The 19,345-nt window shown below is 62.1% G+C and overlaps 2 protein-coding genes across 2 annotated transcripts; one reads left to right on the top strand and one right to left on the bottom strand.

Annotated features, from left to right (window-relative positions):
* Positions 1-331: 331 nt before the first annotated feature.
* On the top strand, positions 332-3,841 carry LOC117646391. The gene is made up of 3 exons (XM_034387282.1): positions 332-389; positions 843-1,139; positions 1,613-3,841. The coding sequence occupies exons 2-3, from the start codon at positions 861-863 to the stop codon at positions 1,733-1,735; spliced, it is 402 nt and encodes a 133-aa protein (XP_034243173.1). The 5' UTR covers positions 332-389; positions 843-860; the 3' UTR covers positions 1,736-3,841.
* Positions 3,842-7,533: 3,692 nt separating this feature from the next.
* On the bottom strand, positions 7,534-10,886 carry LOC117646215 (cytochrome P450 4C1-like). The gene has a single exon (XM_034387022.1). The coding sequence runs from the start codon at positions 10,861-10,863 to the stop codon at positions 9,193-9,195; it is 1,671 nt and encodes a 556-aa protein (XP_034242913.1). The 5' UTR covers positions 10,864-10,886; the 3' UTR covers positions 7,534-9,192.
* Between the last annotated feature and the right edge of the window lie 8,459 nt (positions 10,887-19,345).

Raw genomic sequence — 19,345 nt, 5'->3', positions numbered from 1 at the left:
ACACAGGGCTGACCCGTTCATTGTTTTGCATAGTCTGTCGGTCTGCCCGCGTCTGCCTGTCTGAGTTCCAGGAGTTGTAAATGGTGTAGGGTTGTTTGGGGCTCCAGGCGCTTTAGAGAGTGTGTGCACACGTGTGTCTTACAGTGGTCCCCCTCCGCGTTGCAGGCCGAGACATGAGCCCCGGCGTGGTGAAGCAGTCCTCCACCAGCTCGTGCTGCTCGGCGTTGTCCTGGACGTCCGACTCGTCGCAGCACAGCCACGGCGGCGGCCACGGCGGCGGCCACGGCGGCGGCCACGGCGGCGGCCACCCACACATCGTGGGCACGCCGACGCACTCGGGGTCGCTGCCGTACCTGCCGCCGCCGTCCTACGAGAAGGCCCTGCAAGAGGTGAGTGCGGGTGGGGCTTGGGGCTTCTGGTGCGGGGTCGCGGCTTCCACGGCCTTCGCCGGGGTTGCTGTCTCGCCAAGGCCGGGCCGTCCGCGCCGTCCGCGGTCACACTTTTACATTTACTCTGGTCCAGGCCGTGTGCCTTGTGGCCGACGGGGGCCTCCCGGGGGGCTGCAAACTGGCGGGCTGCAGGCTCGCCGGGGGTGGGAGCGGGAACAATGAACTCCAAGTTTCTTTTTTCTCCCTCTGGCGCGCTCGCCCTCGTGGCTCGCCGGCCAGAATCAGAACGGACACTCCCGGCCTTCTCTGCTTCTTTCAATTAAAGTTGGGGAGTTCATAAGGAGCCGAAGGGGGATGTTGTACTACTTCTCCGGCGCGCTTCTTAGCGCCGTTGCAGCGCGAGGGAGGAAAAAAATGTCGAGTCGGTGTTTGAACCAGCGACGTTGGTTGCAGTCGCAGGCCGCGGTGCTGATGCGGGGGCAGGCCTTCCAGGACGACGACGACGACTACGTGCAGCACCGTGAGGACCGCGAGGACGGCTACGAGACCCTGGCCATGCAGCCGCGCCACGCACCGCCGCTGCAGCACCAGTCCTCGTCGTCGTCGTCCTACCCCGACAGCATGGACGTGGTGAACGTGGCGGGCCCCATCATCCTGCACAAGAGCAGCAAGGCGCTGTACCGCGCCGTGGCCGCGCAGTGGGGCATCACCTGCAAGATGAACGACCACTGCCGCTGCCTCGACTGCCAGGTGAGTCGCCCTTCGCGCACCTGGTCCCCGCCACGCTGCCACGCCCACTTTGTCCCGCGTCGCTCACAAGAAGTATATATTTGGCCGGCTGCGCCATGGCTGCGCGTTGCGTGTTTTTCAGACGCCCGCCCGCCCAGCGCGCTCGTGCAGCTCTATTTTTCGCCCCGCGCTCGGGGTGTCAGCGAGCGGCCGGCACACTGGTTCCGAAGAGTGTTTTCGCCGCTCCGTCTCTGTCGCTCCCGAGCGGCGTCCCGGAGGGTCCCGGAGGGGTGCGAGGGAGACGGGGCGGCCAGGCACTGTTGGAATCGGTCGGCGCGGGCAGCGCGGGCAGCGCGCAGGTGGCGCCGCTCTCCCTTTGCGGGAACAAAAAGGGCAGGGAAGGGGGATGATGGCGGGGGTCTTAATGGGCAGCGCGTGTTTTTGTAATGCGCCGGACGACGGCCTGGACTAACGGCCCCGTGTGTGTGTTGCAGAGCCGCTACTTCGACTGCGACTTCGACCTCAACGAGGAGGGCAAGACGGACGGCGGCCTCGGCGCCACCTCGCCGATCTTCCTGCAGGAGGTGATGCACGGGTCGGCCTGCCAGATCCTGTGAGGCGGTTTGTTGCTGTGCGGCCTGGTGGCCGTCACGGTGGTCACGGTCGTCTTCGCGACGCGGGGCGCGCGGGGCGAGCAGGGCGCCGTTCACCGCGGCCGAGCTCCTGCCCGAGGCGAAGCGCGCCGTCTCGTCGAATGCTCGCCGTCCAGAGGTTACGGCCGCTGGCGGCGGCTTGGGCGCATCACGACTGAAAGCTTGGCGTGGTTCTCTACCCGCCAGAGCCTTTTTCCGAAAACGAGTTTCGGTTGCGAAGATTAAAACGAGTGGCTTTCGTAGCCGTGTCGGCAGTAGGGGTTGCTTACAACGCGATTGTGTACATATACTTATATCACTCTAGCTCTAAGTGTTGATGTATCATTTGAATTTTCGATTCGATGCCTCTACAATCATTGCACCGGAGCGGGTTACTTGTGCCATCGAAGAGAGGCGTCGAGTCAAAGTCCAACTTTTCTCCTGTGTGTGTGTTTTTGTAATATTGTAATTAAACGTTTCCAGTCAACGAACACTTCGGTTTCGTTCAAATCGCCGCGTTGGATCCCATTACCGATACAGGGAGTGTCAGCACCTTTGCGGTGCGCCCCCGTCTTTTAGGCTTGTAGAGTCGGCGGCAGGGCTAGCAGTGTGTCGCAGTGCGCCACAGTGTGCCTGCCACAGCTGCCTCCGTCAGACAGACTCGCTGTGCTGTGCGAACCAAGTCTGATACCATTGTAGCAAGCCGCTGCTTCGCTGCGCACTTTCCTTTTCGGCTCATGTTTTCGGTGAGGCTGGCCCTTGCGCGGCAACCAGCTGGTCTGGTTCGGCACTCTTTCTTTAGAACACTTTTTATCGTTAGTGTTGCAAAGCGTTGTGATGGCACCTGCAATTTTTTCATTCGTTAGGAAAAAATATTTAAAAACAAGAAAAAAAATACTTAAAATAAACTTTTTGGAGCGCGTGCTGTTCTTTCAAACCGTATAGGCGCAGCGACTTGCTAGGATAGCTTTTTTTTTTTTTTTTTTTTTTTTTGAGAAAGGCCTCTCTTTTGTTGGGAACGTTGTTTGTTATTAAGAGCCTGCTTGGGAAGCCCCGTTGTCGGGCGCAACTTGCTGACTGATATTGTGATGTAAGGAAATCTCTGCAAGAGTTCAGGATCACGGCCTGATGAGAAAGTTGAGGAATGTATCTGGTTTTTTTGGCCGTTTTGGCCTTGAGCAATTTGAGAAGAGCAAAGTGCCGCGCAGTGCAGGCTGCTCGTTGAAATGGCCATTCCTTTTGCCTTGTTCAGTGGAGAGCTGTTGTGGGTGCTTTTGAAAAAAAAATAAAGAAAAACACACCTGACGTTAGGTCTATGCTGCTTAACTCTCATTAAAACTAACTAACAATTCGTGTGGACCAGTCACTTTACTGAACTGAACTTAAAGAATTATGAATATTATAATCCCCAAAATTTCTATTATATTTTGTATAACTGTGTCGTGGTTTAAGTTACAAGGCGTGAGAGAGGGCGTCTTCGATAATTTGCTTGTTCACACAGCTGTAGTTGATTACCGGTTGTAGGGCGAGTGCGCAATCGCAACCTTTCCGTATAGTTTTCTGTGTAGTTTTCTGTGTAGTGGAACTAAAACTTCAAACTGACTACGTTGATGTACACCGGTGTTTTAACAATTAGGTACGTTGTAGATCGTGACAAAAAAGTTGTGCGTCTCATGACTTTGGTAAAGAAAAACATTGTTCAGAATAACTCCGAATAGATTTCCTTTTAAGTCAATAACATAATAAGATGTAGTTTTCCCCCTTTCTTACAGCATAACTAGAGGTGCTACGTGGCCAAATATGTGTGTTGTAGAATATTGTGCATTCCTACGTGTGTACATACTCCAGTTCCTAGTGTATGTCGCTAGTAAACGTTTAGTTATAGGCATGAGTTGTTCCCTCAATTGTGTACATAACTTGCTGATCTTCGGTCTCTCTTAAAATCAATGCAAATCCATAGGAAGACAAAGCAAAAAAAAATCATTTCGACAGCAAATTTCTTACGAAAAGACGAAAACTTTATGTCTGTCTGTCACTGTGTTCAAACTGAAAACTTGTGTGTGGTTAAAATAAAATGAAATAAATCCGTTACACGACTGTTGTTCTTTCCCCTCTTCATCATGAAGCAACGACCATCAGGTCGCACCACTGCACAGTAATGGCATCGCATCGATCACGGATATTTTTTTTTTAAGTTCAAGGCGGTAGCGGTTTTGCTTATCTTCGCGGGGAATCCCTTCGCCGGCCGTTTGGCCTTGAGGGCGATGGGCCCGCAACACGGTGCTGAGGGAGACTCATTCCGAGAGTCGTTATCGTCGCTCTGTCTCTCTCTCACACTCATGAGGCGTCTGGGCCAGGTGTGAGAGAGCGACGAAAAGGACTCTCGGAATCAGTCTTCCTTCAGGTGCCTCCAAGGTAAAGGATAGCACGGCGTCAGGCCGTCGGGCCGTCAGGTTGTTACACCGCGTGTCGCACTAGCTGCGCCGGTCCCTCAACCCGACACTTGCTATTCATGGGGGCGGCTCGGCTCGGCATCGCCGAGGCATCGCCGAGGCATCGCCGAGCCGAAACTCGAGTCAGACCGTCGTTATACCTTTCGCCCCGGGCCGGCGTCGTGGCCCGTCGTGGCGCGTCGTGGCGCGTCGTGGCGCGGCGTGGCGTGGCGTGACGTCGTGCTGGCGGCGCCCTTGTCACTTACAGTGCCGTCGGATCAGTCTCACCTGACCGGCGGCCAACGACCCGCGTCATCGCAAAACTCAAGGCAGCGGCGAGCCTATAATGGAAGGTTCCAAGGAGCCACGCTGCAAAACGAAACAAAGATAAAACAAATTTTTAAATAATGAGTGGCTTAGTTCAGGGTCGAACACACGAGATCATCCCCATCGCGTTGACCACTGTAGGGGTGCATTTACGTTATTTTGACTGAGATGTGGAGGGGGTGCCGCGCCCGAAATTTGGCCGGTGGTTCGCCGTCAAACACACGCCACCGGCAGGTGTCGTAAGACACAGCACTCCTCATGGACAACACGTCCGGGCGCGTCCGACCCGACCCAACCCGCGCAGCCCGCGCCGAGACGCTGTGACCGCGGCACCGCGGCACCGCGCCGGCACCGCGCCGAGCATGGCAAACCCTCTTACGCGCCGCCTAGACGCCGCCGGGGCGAGGCGGGGCGAGGCGGGGCGAGGCGGGGCGAGGCGGGGCGAGGCGGGGCCAGGAAGACAAAGACAGACAGAGATTTCCAAGACACATCGCGGAGAAAAGCGTACGACTTTGGACTGCCAACTACCGAATTGCGAAACTTGCATACTGTGTGTGGAGTGAGAAGTGTATGTGTGTGTGTGTTCGAGACGGGCCCCCCGTGTGTGAGAGTAGTGTGTGTGTGTGTGTGCCCGTCCCGCGAGCGAAGTAAAGGCAAACACGTGCATCCATTGCCCCAAACTAGGTGCGGCCATAAACCGTTGTGTCCTGCGCAGGTTCAAAGTAGTCCCGCCGCTGCAAGGTGAGTGGAAATGGCGCAGACTCGCTCCCGGCACTAGCTAGCGTGGCGTGGCGGCGGGGCGGGGCGGGGCGGGGGGGGGCGGGGCGGGGCGGGGCACGGCCGGGCGGGGCGGGGCGTGGCGGGGCACGGCCGGGCGGGGCCTGGTGTTAACCGCGTCGAACCCCTAATAAGTAAGTAAGACCTGCCTGTGGCCGAAGCGCGCCCAGGCTCCCGGCCCTGAAGGTCTCCTCCCTGGAGGCCTGCTCCCTGGAGGCCTCCCTGGAGGCTCTGCTGGGCATTACAGGCTCACCGCGCCCACGGCCCAAATTGCAAAACGGCTGCCTGGGGGAGGGGGAGCATGGAATACCTGCGGGCCGTGTGGGTGTGTGGTTCGGTGCAAAGGCCGACGCGTGCTGTGGTTCGCGGTTCGCGCGGGTTCGCGGCTGGCCGGGTATCTGCGCCGTTCCAGGAAAAAGAACACTGGGAACGCTGAATCAAACCAGCAGCGCCGGCCGCGGCCGCATTGTCCAGTCCCGGGACTTGCCTCTCTGCAAAGGCCGGCCCAAAGGCCGCTCCAACTCGCCGGAAGAGCGGATCCTTTTTTTCCCGCTCCAGAGAGGAAAGTGACACGACGTTTCTGATTCTGGGCGAGCGAGCAGTGAGCCCCCTCGGCCCTCACGGCCCTCACGGTGTAGCGCTACTTCAATAAGACAAACGCTGATGGGCAAGTTGGGAGGGCCGGGGCGGGGTGGGGTGTTGACAGACGGCCTATGGACGGACACCGCGGTCCCAGCGGACTGGAGCCTCCGGCCTGGAGGGCGCGGGCAGGGCGCAGGCCGCCGTCGCCGTCCATCGTGTTCAAACAAAGGCTTTCTTGCGCGAGCCGGCGAGCCCTGCCTGTACGTTTTGCGAGCGCGACCTCAGGCCCCGCCCCGCCCCGCCCAGCCTCGCCCCGCCCCGCCCCCCCCCGCCCCGCCCCGCCCCGCCCCGCCCCCCGCCCCGCCCCGCCCGCCCGGCCAGCAGGCTGCCTGGATTATGAATCGACCCAAATTGATATTGGGACCGCAGATCGCACTTCGTCTCCGGATGGCTTCGCGGTACTTCGCGGTACTTTCGCGGTGCTTCGGGACGCAGCAATGAATGGATCCACGAATGCCGCGGGGACGGTTTCCCTTTCCGCTTCCTCGCGAGCCCCGACTCCAGGACGACGCGGCGCTCCTCCCCGTCGCCCCGCCGCGGATTATCGCATCGTGCGCAACGCGCGTCGCAGCGCCGCGGCCCCGCCGGGCCCCGCGCGCCCGGGAACAGGTTTGAGAAAGCACGTCCGCGGCGACTCGCGCGGCGGGGCGCTGGGGCCTCACAGTCAGACCCGGGCCGCATGCAGAGAGATGCAGAGCAGCCGCTCAAGTTCAACTTGTCCGTGGAGCCGGCCGGCCGAGCGGCAGCGGGCAGCCACGGCCACGCCCAGCGCCTCGCCCAGTGCCTAGGCCAGGGTCCGCGATGACGCGGCGCCCGGCCTTGCCTGCCTTGCCCACGAACCGCCTCTGCGATCTCGCCGCCACCTTCGGCAACCTTTCGGGAACCTTTCGGGAACCTTTCGGGAACCTTCGGACACCGGGCATCATCGGGCACCTTCCGGCGGTTCGCGGGACGCCCCGCCGACGCTGCGGCGTGGCCGCCGTGGCCGACCCGGCATGCGAGGCGAGGCGAGGCGCGGCAAGGCAAGGCAAGGTCGAAGGCTGGCACACCGGTAAAGGATGATGCGATTCCACGGCGCGCCGGCATCGGCCGCATCGGCTGGCCGGCGGTGCAGCCAACTTGACCCATATACCGGCTGCAGGGAAGGCCAAGCCTCCTGCCTGCCATGGCTGCCTACCTGGCTGCCTGTCTGACCGGCCCGGGCAGTAAAAAAGCAATCTCGACTTCCCCTCTCTCCCTCTCTCCCACGATGATTATTCCCAACTGCATGCAGCCCCTCTCCTCCTCCTCGCCCTTCGTCGTGGCGGCGCGGGGCGGCGCGGGGCGGCGCGGGTAGCAGCGCCTTTTTTTGGGAAGAAAGGCGGTGAGCGAACACCGCCTCCGAACACAACGCGGCGTGTTTTGCACAACAAGAAGCAGCCAACGGCCTGGCCAAAAGAAGAAAAAGAAATGGGGAAAGATGGCGACAAAAAAAAACGACTCTATAATTGAGAATGCAACGCTGTGTATTGCGTGGTGGCAGAGTTCTATCGGCCGTTTTTTCTCTCCGTTGGCTAAGAGACGACGCGCGCCTCCGTTGTGTCGAGGAGCAGCAAGGGCGACAAGAAAGGCTTATTAGATTCATATATTTCGCAACTTTCTATGTACAAAACTGATGACTACTTGTAATAGATTTTGCAAAATAACCATAATAATATGAAAAACCTTAACTTAATTACAAACATTCGCGCGCACTTAAGAATAGCTTAGCATCTAATACATGGTGGTACAAGTCTATTTACATCAAATCGTTAAAATTACTCAGTTGTCGAGGTCGGTGTCGATTCGACTTCGAGGCGGTACTAACACGTCGGTGTCAAATCGACATCGTCCCATGCCGGTAAATATCACTAGGAAGGTACAAACAGCATCATTATAACACGTTTACCCTAAACTATCAATGGTACAAAACAAAATGGGGGTCACAAAAAAATTGACCTTTTTCTCCGCTTAAATCCAGCAAGTTAAAGTGCATCAAAAATAGAAAGTGATGGTCGTAAAATAGTTTTTTCGTACATTACCAAATGAAATTGCATCAAAAATTTTAAGCCGTTCATCAAAACCTTAACATCCCCTCTCCTTTCCCCTGAATCAGCTAATTAAATTCGATCGGCAGGCAAAATGCTAAAGGCTGGGCTCGCACATCATCATCAGCGCTGCTAGGCACGCGAGGCGTAATTCGCGCGTCCCAGCATCACCTTGCCCGCCTTGCCTGCCTTGCCCGCCTTGCCTGCCTCCGTGCGTACTGCCTATTGATCTTCCTTCCCCTCGCAGACGCGGCGCGGCCTTGGTGGCGCTGCACCGCGCGGCCTTGGCGGCAAACGACCAAATAATTGGCGGAATTAACATTATGACACAATTCGCGGCGCCGCCGAACAAAGCCGTGCCGCCGAGCGAGAGAAAGGCCTCAAAACGGTGCGGGCGGAGCGGGCGGAGCGAGTGAATGATTCGAGCTTCTGCTGGTGCGGCGGGACCTTGGCGTGGCGTGGCGTGGCACGGCGCGGCACGGCACGGCACGGCTCAGCACTTCTTTCTTTTTCTCACCTGGCACGGCCAGGCGCAGCCAGGCAGCACACTGCTCATGCTAATCCGGTGGGTAAGTGGGCTGGCGGCCGCGGACTGGCCGCAGGCTGGCCGCAGGGCCACGACGACTCCTGGGCCAGCTTCGCCTGCTTCCGAGCTGCAGGCAGGGCCGGCAGGGCCCGAGGTGGTGATTCACACGAAGGACGGGACTGGACGCGGCGGCGTGGCGCAAGCGGCGCAAGCCGACCTAAACGCCGCAGACGCAGAGTCCCCCCCCCCCCCCTCCCCCTCCTCGGGCTGCAGCAGCCTGCACAAAGGCGCGCGAAGCCTGGCGGAGCGAAGCAGCGAAGCCTTCCCAGGATGGGTCGCGGCGGCGGTGGAACTCAGTGGAACTCTCCGAAAGCGGCGACGCGTTCACCTTCGCGAGGCATTCCAGCGGCGTAGGCCACGCCGCGCCGCGCCACGCCACGCCAGGCCACGGCCGTCCTTTCCCACCGCAGTGTGGCTGCGCTGCTGCGCTCAATGAACTGCAAATGAAGCGACTCCACGGCTAGGCGGCGCGCGGCGCGCGGCGTGCACTATTGGTTTCGCTTGACGCGAGCGGCCCGGCCACTGCACTGCAACGAGGATGACGAACGAGTCCCTGCTCACAAAGGGGACGTATCACAAGAGCGTGGACGTCGCAGCGCCCTCAGTCTGTGTCTACAGGGACCGCATCTCGGCCGGCAGACCCTTGTGCCTCGGCATGAGGCGGATGTTGTGGCCGCCCGCCACCGTCATGGAGAAGTCCACCTGCAGCCGGAACTTGGCCATGCTCTCGCAGTCCTTGCCGGGCAGGATCTGGAAGTGGCGGATGACGGTGGACAGGATGGTCTTCATCTGCAGCATGGCGTACTTCTGGCCCACGCAGTTGCGCGGGCCGCCGCTGAAGGGCACGAAGGCGTAGGGGTGGCGGCCGACGCTGCGCTCGGGCAGGAAGCGGTCGGGGTCGAACTTGTCGGGCTCGGGCCAGTGCTCGGGCAGGCGGTGCGTGCCGTACAGCCCCAGCAGCACGGTGCAGCCCGCGGGCAGGCGGTGGTTGGTCACGTCCAGCTCGTGGTCCAGGTCCCTGCCGATGAAGGGCGCCGACGGGTACAGCCGCAGCGTCTCCTTGATGACGCGCTCCAGGTGCTTCATCTGATTCAGGTCGTTGTAGGTCGGGCAGGTGGTCGGGTCGTCGCCCATGATGTCCACCAGCTCCTGGTGCACCGCCTCCTGGACCTCGGGGTGCAGCGCCAGCATCAGCAGGTTGAAGCAGTTGTCCGTGGCGGTCGTGTCCTGGCCGGCGATGAGCAGGGTCACCACCTCGTCGCGGAGCTCGTTGTCCGTGAGCGCGCAGCCGTCCTCGCTCTCGGACCGCTCGATGAGCAGCTCCAGGAAGGTCTGTCGCTTGCGCGCGCCGATCTCCTCGTCGTCGTCCTGGATGCGCGTCCGCTCGGCGCGCTCCGCCGCCTCCCGCTTGGCCGCCGCGGGGTCCTTGTCCAGCTCCGCCTTGGCCGATCGGAACTCGGCCTTCTTGCGGGTGATGACCTCGTGCGCGAACTTGTTGACCACGGCGAGGCACTTCTTCTGGTCGCGCGCGTACGGCGTGAGGTAGAAGGTGGCGTCCGGCAGCAGCCAGGGCTTGACGAGGCGCTCGCGGGTGATCTGGAAGCAGCGGCGGATGGCGCGGATCCACTCGCTGTTGTCGTCGTCCTGGGCGTTGACGTCCACGCCCATGGCGGTGAGCGCGATGGCGTCCAGCGTGCACAGCTCCACCAGCTTGTACGAGTCAAAGCTCTCGCCCTCACCGCGGGCCTTCATCTTGCCCACCAGCCGCATGGCCATGGCGTGGAACACCCCCACGAACTGCACCAAGAAGTTGAAGTTGAAGGCGGGCGCGATGATCTTACGGTTTCGCCGCCACTGCTCACCCGCCGCGTTGAACACCCCCTGGCCGCCCAGCGGGTGGAACACCTCGTAGAAGTGCGACTTGTCCGTGTACTTGTAGTTGTTGAGCACGATCTCCAGGTCGCGGGGGTCCGTGAGCGCCACCAGCAGCAGCGGGCCCAGCCAGTACTTGTAGGTGGGGCGGTACTGGTGGAACTGCGCCATGGTCTTGCGCACCGTCTCCTCCGTGTCGCCGACCACGTCGAACACGTTGCCGATGACGGGCAGCCCCGTGGGCCCGGGGATCTTGGCGGCCAGCTCGTACATGCGTCGCCGCCGCCACCGGAACGCCATGTAGTACACCAGCGCCACGCCCAGCGCGCCCACGATCAGCGCCGTCGTGAGCATCTCCGGACGCGTGGCCGACGCGCCGAACCCGGCCAACACCACGGACAGCACCGACATGATGGCGGTGGCTCTAGCACATGACAGCACCGCACTGGCCGCGCCGCCCGCCGCGCAGGGCCTTTTGAAAGCTCGGCCGCGCCACGCGCCACGCCATTTTCGCACTTTTCCAGCAGGAGGGGACGCCTTCCATCCGGACGGGCAGGCAGGGCGGGCAGGCAGGCAGGCAGGCAGGCAGGCAGGCGGGCAGGGGAGGCAGCCCCCTCCCGCGCTGCACAATGGGAAGGGGCACGGGCAGGGGCATGTGGCGTCGTGGCCGGCAGGCTGCGCAGGCCGGCGGGCCGGCACGCCGCGGCCGAGACACCGCACACCGGCTCTTGGCTCTTTATGTGGAACAAGGCTGCCCTGGTGCGCGCTGCTGCGACGGATGCGCCGTGGCGCCTTGGCGGCGGTAGTGCACCTGGTGGACGTGGTGGACGTGGTGGACGTGGTGGACGTGGTGGACGTGGTGGACGTGGTGGACGTGGTGGACGTGGTGGACGTGGTGGACGTGGTGGACGTGGTGGACGTGGTGGACGTGGTGGACGTGGTGGACGTGGTGGACGTGGTGGCGTGTGGACGGGGGACCCTGGTGGACGTGTGGACGTCGATACCTCCTAGCAACAGACACGTACTCGGAGACGCTTCTCAAACTCACGTACTTTCAGCAGCTGTGCAACAAACACCAGTTTCGCCATTCTAGTCAAAAAGCACGCAGTTTGCGCATTTTCGTCCTCGCGGGCACGGAAATACATTTTGGGTAAATTTCATGGTGTGCTAGTGAGGTGCAGTCACTAAGTCACCATTGATAACCTGACAACGGGGTCAGGAACGATCTGTCGTTAAATATACCACCTTTACCTCCAAACTTCCGTAATATTCAATGCAGATCACTCCTGAAACCGTTTTGACGTTATTAATGGTGACTTAGTGACTGTACCTCACTAGCCCACCATGAAAATACCCCAAAATGCATTTCCGTGCCCGCCAGGACGAAAATGCGGAAACTGCGTGCTTTTGACTAGAATGGCGAAACTGGTGTTTGTTGCACAAGCTGCCCAAAGTACGTGAGTTTGAGAAGCGTGTCCGAAGTACGTGTCTGTTGCTAGGAGGTATCGACGTGACGGCGGCCAGTCCCCAGGAGGGGGCTGTCGGGTTGTCGCGCGGGGTGGCCGTCGCCTTCCTCGTCCTCGCCCCTCTTCCGCCGACCCCTTCTCGAGCCTCTTCTTCCCCTCCTTCCCCTCCGGATGCCGCGAATTCGTGCACCGCCAGAGGGGGGCAGCCAGCCAACAGCCACCTAGCAGCCAGCTACACAGACAGCCAGACGGACGCTCAGACAGACACGCGGACAGCCGGCCAGACAGACTAGACAGGCGCTGGATAGTGTCGCGAGAGGCCAACCATTTGACCTCCGAGCGACCGCAGCGAGACACCACCTGTCAACCGCACTGCTACGCAAGCTAGGCGAGCTAGGCGAGCTAGACGCAAGCTACGCAACAGGCGCCCCGAGTTCAATAATCCTCCCGGCCGTTAGTGCCCGCTTTATGGAGTCCCGGCGCCCCGGGCCGGGGCAAGGGCCGGGCCCCCGGGCGGTTCGCTTCGGTCTTCGACGTCTTCGGTCCAGAGGGCCGCCGCGCAGTAAAAGCCCGCAATGCTGATGAGTGCGATGCGTGCCGCGGGGACGCGACGTCACGACGTGCTCGACTTGCTGAGGGGTCGTTTCGCTGCTCTGTCTCTCTCGCACCCGCGCGAGGCGCTCCATGAGTGCGAGAGAGACAGACGAAGCCGGGCATAGCTGCGACGACGGCGACGGTTCCGATGTTTCGCGACCCGTATAGCACCGAGAAAAAGTCAAGCCATAAAGTCTGTCGCAACGCCCTGCGCCGCGCGCGCGCTCGCAGTGTAGGGGAAGGACGAGCCATCTCCGGAGGAGCAGGAGGAGGAGGAGCAGGTCCTCGAACTTAAACAGGAAGAAAGTATTGTTCGGGAGCGGGAGTACGCGCGACTTGGGTTGGGCAATGTATCTTTGCGGGCGGCGCCGCGCTCGTGCTCCTTCGGGTCTCATTTGAATACACGGGACAGCGGAGCACCGCGCGGCACAACGCAACGCCAGCAACGCTAGCCGAGACCGACCGACGGACCGACGGACCGACCGCACCGCGTTGCCGCCGCCGTCCCAATCACGCCGAGACATTTCTTTTCCCTCTCTGCCGTCCACTCTCTTGACCCAGCAAACGCCATTCCAATTCGCCAAAGTTTGCAATCATAACCCAGCGGCTCGCGCGCACCGCCGAACGAACATGCATTATTGGTGTTCGCGTTCGTCGGCAAATACGTGCGGGGCGAGCGAGCCGAGACCCCGCGGCGCACGCGGCTCGCTGCACGCGCACATTAAATTTTCAATAGACCGTGTGTTTCCTGCCGCTGCACGCGCGCACGCACACGGCACACTCACACACTCACACACTCACACACTCACACACTCACACAGGCAGGTTGTCGGCACGCCGTCGCCGGGTCGGGGCGCGCTTCAATATTCGTGACGACGAGCGCGCACACACGCGTTTGCAGGTGAATCCGTGTCTGGCTCTGTCTCTCTCGCACCCACGCGTCTGCGGCAGGATCGGCGCGCCTGACCTTCCGTCTCTCTCGCACGTTCCCACGCCGGGGAACTACGCATATTTTGAGCAGGTGTTCCGCGCGACAGTACCGAGCCAGTACTGAGACTGTCTGGCTAGGCAAACCAGTGCTGCTGCGGCGGGATTGTGATGCTGTCTGCCTCCGCCTTCGCCACGCACGCAAACTTCGTCGGAACTGCGGGAATGAACGGCTATTTGGTTTCATCTCAATCCGAATATGTAGCTGCAATGGTTTTGGTGGTGGGAACTCGGAAGGACCCTTCAAAGGGACGCCGTCCGCCCGGCTCGGCCCGGCTGCGCTGCTTCTTCGTCTCCATAGGTACTCGTCGGGACGGGCTTCCCCGGGCGAGTCATCGGCGGAGTGAGCCGGGCACACGCAGAACACGCAGTACACGGAGACGCGGGGAGTACACGGCCACCTCGGGGCATACTGATGCGGACGAGCAGGAATCCGAACGCGCGCCGCAAGTAGCCGTCGCGAGCAGCAGACTCATTCCGAGAGTCGTCGCTCTGTCTCCCTCGCACGCACGGGGCGCCCCATACGGGTGCGAGAGAGACAGAGCGACGAACACGACTCTCGGAATCAGAGTCTTCGGTCCCCTCTCGGTGATGGCCCCCTTCGCATGCAGCGCTGGCGGCACGGCGGGACGAGGTGATGGTTTTCGCGAGACGCGCGCGTCGGCAAGCGATTCAATGCCGGAAAAACAGACACAAAATCGGCAAGACACTGCAGGAAAGTGAGTGGTACACTGTGCGCCTCCGGAGGGGAAACATTGACTCGGAAACACGGACCGCGCTCTGCCCGTTTGATTCCGAGTGATGCTATTCGTTGCTCCGTCTCTCTCTGTCGCGCGCCAATGGAACGTTTCGCGTGCGAGAGAGACAGAGCGACGACGCACGCTGTTCGGGATGACGCACTGGATGGACCGACGCCGAGTCGACCTGACGGCCCCGCCCGGCGACCTCGCCCCGCACCCACGCCACCTCCATGGAGCCTCCGGCCGCTCCAGCCGCTCCAGCCGCCTCGCCGACTTGCACTTTCCTCCCCCCTCCCCCCCCTCTCTCTCTGGTCCTGCACCGCACACGGCCTGCCCGGCCTGCCCGGCCCGCCGCCGCGGGGAACGGCTCTGGGTCCATGGACACCGGCCGCAAGGCGCAAGGTCGCACGCTGCGGTCGCGGACTCGCGACGGACTCTGGGGAGTGGAGGGAGGGGAGGGAGATCAAATCCGGACAGGATGGATGTCCATCGCCAGCAGTGCGTCCAGCGGCCGGTCCACAGTGGGCCAGAAGACCGGTGGAGCTGGCCAAAGCTCTAGACACGTGTTTAGCTCCAGAGTCGCTAGACAGGACTCGAACCAAACGTGTGACCCCATCCATGGATTCCTCGTTCGAAGAGCAATCCATTGATGGGGTCACACGTTCGGTTCGAGGCCCATGTAGCGACTCTGGGGCTCAAAATGCGTCTAGAGTTTTGGCCAGCTCCCCCCGGTCTTCTGGCCCACTGTGCGGTCGCGGCCGCATGCAGCGCTCTCCGGACCGCAGAGCGCCTGCGAGGTAGGCCAGGGCCTGGCGTGCAACACACGTGCGTCGCCGGGTTGCCTACCCGCCGTTTCGCAGGCGCTCTGCCGCCGGCTTACAGTGCTTTCTCTCCGTCTCTCTCGCACGCGCAGGGGAGGCGAGAGCACTGCTTGGAATCAGCCCAGTGCGCCATGCAGCGCATGCCTTCAGGGACGCCTGCGAAGTATCGGCGCCGAAGCCGGCCGAAGCCGACAACAGGCCGCGGCGAGCACTGCGAGGCCCGGTAGCGGCGCCGGCCGGCGGCCCAGCCTTGTCGTTTTACTGCCCGCTGCCACTATTCTGTGTGGATGTTGTTGGAGTCGGGCGAAAAAAATGACGCCACCGACGACGCGACACGCGGCATCACCTCGACGGCCGCCCTGCCGGACTCCCGGACCGGCGGCATCGAGGTCCGCGATGATGAACGGAACGGACTGATGGGAAACGGCGTGGCGCGGCGTGTGTGTGTGTGTGTGTGTGTGTGTGTGTGTGTGTGTGTGTGTGTGTGTGTGTGTGTGTGTGTGTGTGTGTGTGTGTCCGCTGCCGGAGGATGCCTCCGCACAGCGTTCCACCCAGACTGCCTTGGCACGCTGACGGCATGCAGGCGGCCCTAGGGGGACGCGAAGAGACGCGGAGAGAGGGGAGGGGGCGAGAAGGGGGAGGCCACGATTTTGGCCTTTGGCCTCAGCGCAGCAGCCTGACACGGCAACTGCAATTATACCGCGTTTTAGCTTCATTTTTGGTCTTTCCCTCTTCTTTTCTTTCTCTTCCCTCCGCGGCGAGGCTGCCGCCGTCCCTACTCTTTTCATGACGAGAGTGCCGCGCTTCTATTTCTGCCGATGCCAATCGAAAGTGCGCCGCTTCGGCACGTAAAGTGCGCGAGCCTGGGGACAGGCCTGCACTCGCGGCGTGCTGCGGAGGCGTGGCACGGCGTGGCACGGCGACGCGGTACGGATCGATCATCAAGGCGGCGTGGCTGCGTCTCTCTCGCACTCACTGCGCGTCACGCACGGCGGGAGAGAGACGGAGCACGCGCACGGCAAGTGGCAGTCGCCGCTCCGCGCGCTCTGCGGTAATGCGCGTCGTTTTGGCGCCAAATTAGCTGCTGCGCGACGCAGCGTCACGTCGCCGAGCTGCAGTGCAGACTCGCTCCGCAGAGCCGCCCCGTCGCTCTGTCTCTGTCGCACCCGCGGAGCGTCCTGTTGGTGTGCGAGAGAGACAGAGCGACGACAGCGGGATCGCCCGGTGGACCGCCCGGCAGGAAGGCAGCCGGAGCGCAGTAGCGCGGCGCAGCGCGGCGGGGCTGCCTACCCCGCCCCTGCCATTACCATTACCACTAAGGGCTGGACCACACATGATCGGCGGCCGTCCGGCCCGCCACAGCCTGGAGCAGTTTCCGTGTTTCGGCCATTGTGACGAGGCACCGAGTCACTGCCGGGGGAGGTTGCCGCTCATGCTTCGGCAGTAGTCGGTGTGTGGGAGTGTGGGAGTGGCGCGGCGCTGGATTCGTGGCCGAGTCGATGAACTTGGCGCGCAAGGTTTTCGAATCCGGCGTGACGCGGCAAGGTCTGAGGCGCGCGGCGCGCCGCACCTCCTCGGCGTGCAGCAGCGGCGGTGGCAGTGGCGTGGACGTGCCGAAGTGTAGCCCCGAGTACGCCGCGCGCCAGCGCCGCCGCGGCCCTGAACTATACCCTATGAGTGGCGCGCGGCGCGGAGAGGTCGCAGGTCGGCGTGCATCCTCGGACCCTCCTCCGGCCTCCACTGTCCTCCGACCCACCAAGACGGCCGTCACCGCGGCGGCGCGGCGCGGCGCGGAGACACTCCCGTTAAAATCCGGTCTCGCAGACGCGGCAGAGCGGCCCCGTCGGGGCGACGCTACGCGACGCCGGCGTGGTCCGGGCCCCCGTCCGGGTCGTCCTGGAGGCCGCCAAGGTGAACGCCAGTCCGGCATTTGGCGACACCATCCACCGAAACGAGGCGGGTCGCCGGCGGCTTTGGCGGGAGTCCGCCTAACGGCTTGAGCACACACGCGCACGCATCACGTGTATATGCAGTGGCGCTGCACCGCGCTGCACCCGTGTCGTGTGTGTCTGCGCACTGTGTACCCTCGAGAGCACGTGTCCACGCTAGATGAACGGGATCAAGGCTGATTGCGTTTCGCCAAACACCCCTCCACGCGTGTCCGCGTTCCTGTGCGACAGAGACGGCGAGTGTGTGTGTGTGTGTGTGTGTGTGTGTGTGTGTGTGCGCGCGCGCGCGCGCGTGTGCGTCGCGCCGTGCGCCCGCTGACGCCGCCGACTCTGAAGGTGGACAAGAGCGACATAGTCGCCCACTGTCTTCCAACAAGTCCAACAAGTCCACTGCTGCTTCTCCATGTCTCGGACAGCTGTCGTCGTCGTCCGCACCACGCGGTCGCCGCACGCGGGTCACGGCACTGTGAGCGAGAAGGGTTAGATTCCGTTTCTTCGCAGTGTAGCAGCAAGCCGGAGAGTGACTCCGAGCATTTTTACAGCGCTGCGACGCGGCGACGCGGCGACGCCTCGGGATGGATGATGGCAGCCATTCGATTACAGCTGGTAATAAGGCAATGGGGCCCACGTCTGCCACTCCGCTCTTCTTCCTCATCGCGCTGCAGCGGGCTGAGAGTCGTTTTCGTCGCTCTCTCTCTCTCGCACTCTTGCGGCGTCGCGCGTAGGTGCGAGAGAGGCAGAGCGACGCAAAATGACTCTCGGAATGAGTCGGCTGGCGGGGCTGGCGGTGCTGGCGTGTGCCGATGAGAGTGAAAGCCCTGAGGAACCGCATGGTGTCGCGGCGGCAAGGCGGCAAGGCGGCAAGGCGCGCAGAGGAAACCGGACGGGCGAGTCCGGGCTGCCTGCCTACTGCCTGACCGTGCCCCGCCGCCACGCTGCCTCGCTGACCGATACACTAGCAAGTGCCAAGGTCGCCCCGCCACGCCGCCACGCCGCGCCGCCGGACTAGCCGAAAGGCGCCAAAAGGTGCACGCGGCTCCATTTGGGCTGCGAGGGCGTCCTGCGGGACCAAGGATGAGACTCCCCCCCTTCTCTCTCTCTCTCTCTCTCTCTCTCTCTCTCTCTCTCTCTCTCTCTCTCTCTCTCTCTCTCTCTCTCTCCAGAACGCCCTTAGACAGCGAGCGAGAGAGACAGAGCGACGAAAGCACTGTTCGGAGTGAGCCTGCAAGTCGTGACTGCAGCCGAGCGGGCGAGCGGGCGGGCCGCGCCGATACACGGCACTGTAAGCTGAACTCTCTGGCCTTGGCGGGCACCGCGTCGGGCTCGCCGTCGGGCCTACCTGCTGCAGGGACTGCAGGGCTATCGGCGTCCCATCCTCGACGCAACGAAGGGAAGCGCGTCCAGATGAGGCTGCTAATGACACTTGGAGCGGAGCAGCGACGCAGCGCAGGGTGCACCCGGCCCGGCCCTCGGCGTCCACGATCCGGATTAAGAGTGTCGTGTGTTCTCCGAGTACACACGAGTAGCGTCAGTCGTTTAGCAGTGCGCGGACTACCGCGGCAGTGCTTGCGCACGCGCGCACGCACGCACGCGCGCACACACACACACACACACACACACACGGCGCAGTCACTGCACACTCATTGACACTGCACACTGCAGGGCCACGCGGGGCGCCACCCGCCTGCCTGCGCCGTCAGCGCGCGGAATTTTTCCGTGAGTGCTCCGACAGGCGCCGCGCTTCACTGAAAATGAAAAGCACCCTGTCTGTCTGCCTGCCCGTCTGTTTGTCTGTCTGTCTGTCTGTCTGTCTGTCTGTCTGTCTGTCTGTTTGTCCGTCCTCCTGTCTGCGTGTGCGACGTACGTGCGTCCGCACGTCCACGCCGTGTGAGCTCCGCGCATTCTTATCCTTTCCGCTTGAATGGGCTGCGCCGGGCTGCGCCGGGCTGCGCGCTGGTCTTCCTCGTCGAGTGCTCGACCAAGGGCAATCCTGGCTGCTCCTCGCTGTCCGCATGGGAGCGCCTGGCCAGCGCCTCGCCTCGCCAGCCTGCACACTGGCCAAACGCAACCTTGCTCCACCTGGCTCACGGCTTCTCCCAGGCCTAGCCAGGCCTAGCCGCCTCCAGCCGGAAACGACGGCGACCCGCCGGCCGGAGTCGAACCCACGCCCAGCGTCAGCGGCGTCTCCGCCGGGGGTGAGAAGCAAAGGGGAGCTGCTTTTTTTTCGAGTAGCTGGTCTAGTGCGGCACCGCGGTGGCGCACGGTGGCGTGACCTCTATGGAGCCACCGCGTGTCGTTTTTCAAACACGCCGTGTTGACCTACGTGTCAGCGTGTG

This window comes from Thrips palmi, unplaced genomic scaffold (genome assembly GCF_012932325.1).
Source record: "Thrips palmi isolate BJ-2018 unplaced genomic scaffold, TpBJ-2018v1 HiC_scaffold_19, whole genome shotgun sequence".
Taxonomy (NCBI): domain Eukaryota; kingdom Metazoa; phylum Arthropoda; class Insecta; order Thysanoptera; family Thripidae; genus Thrips; species Thrips palmi.
The sequence above is the reverse complement of the archived record's forward strand: the minus strand, read 5'-3'. Positions and strand labels throughout refer to the sequence as shown.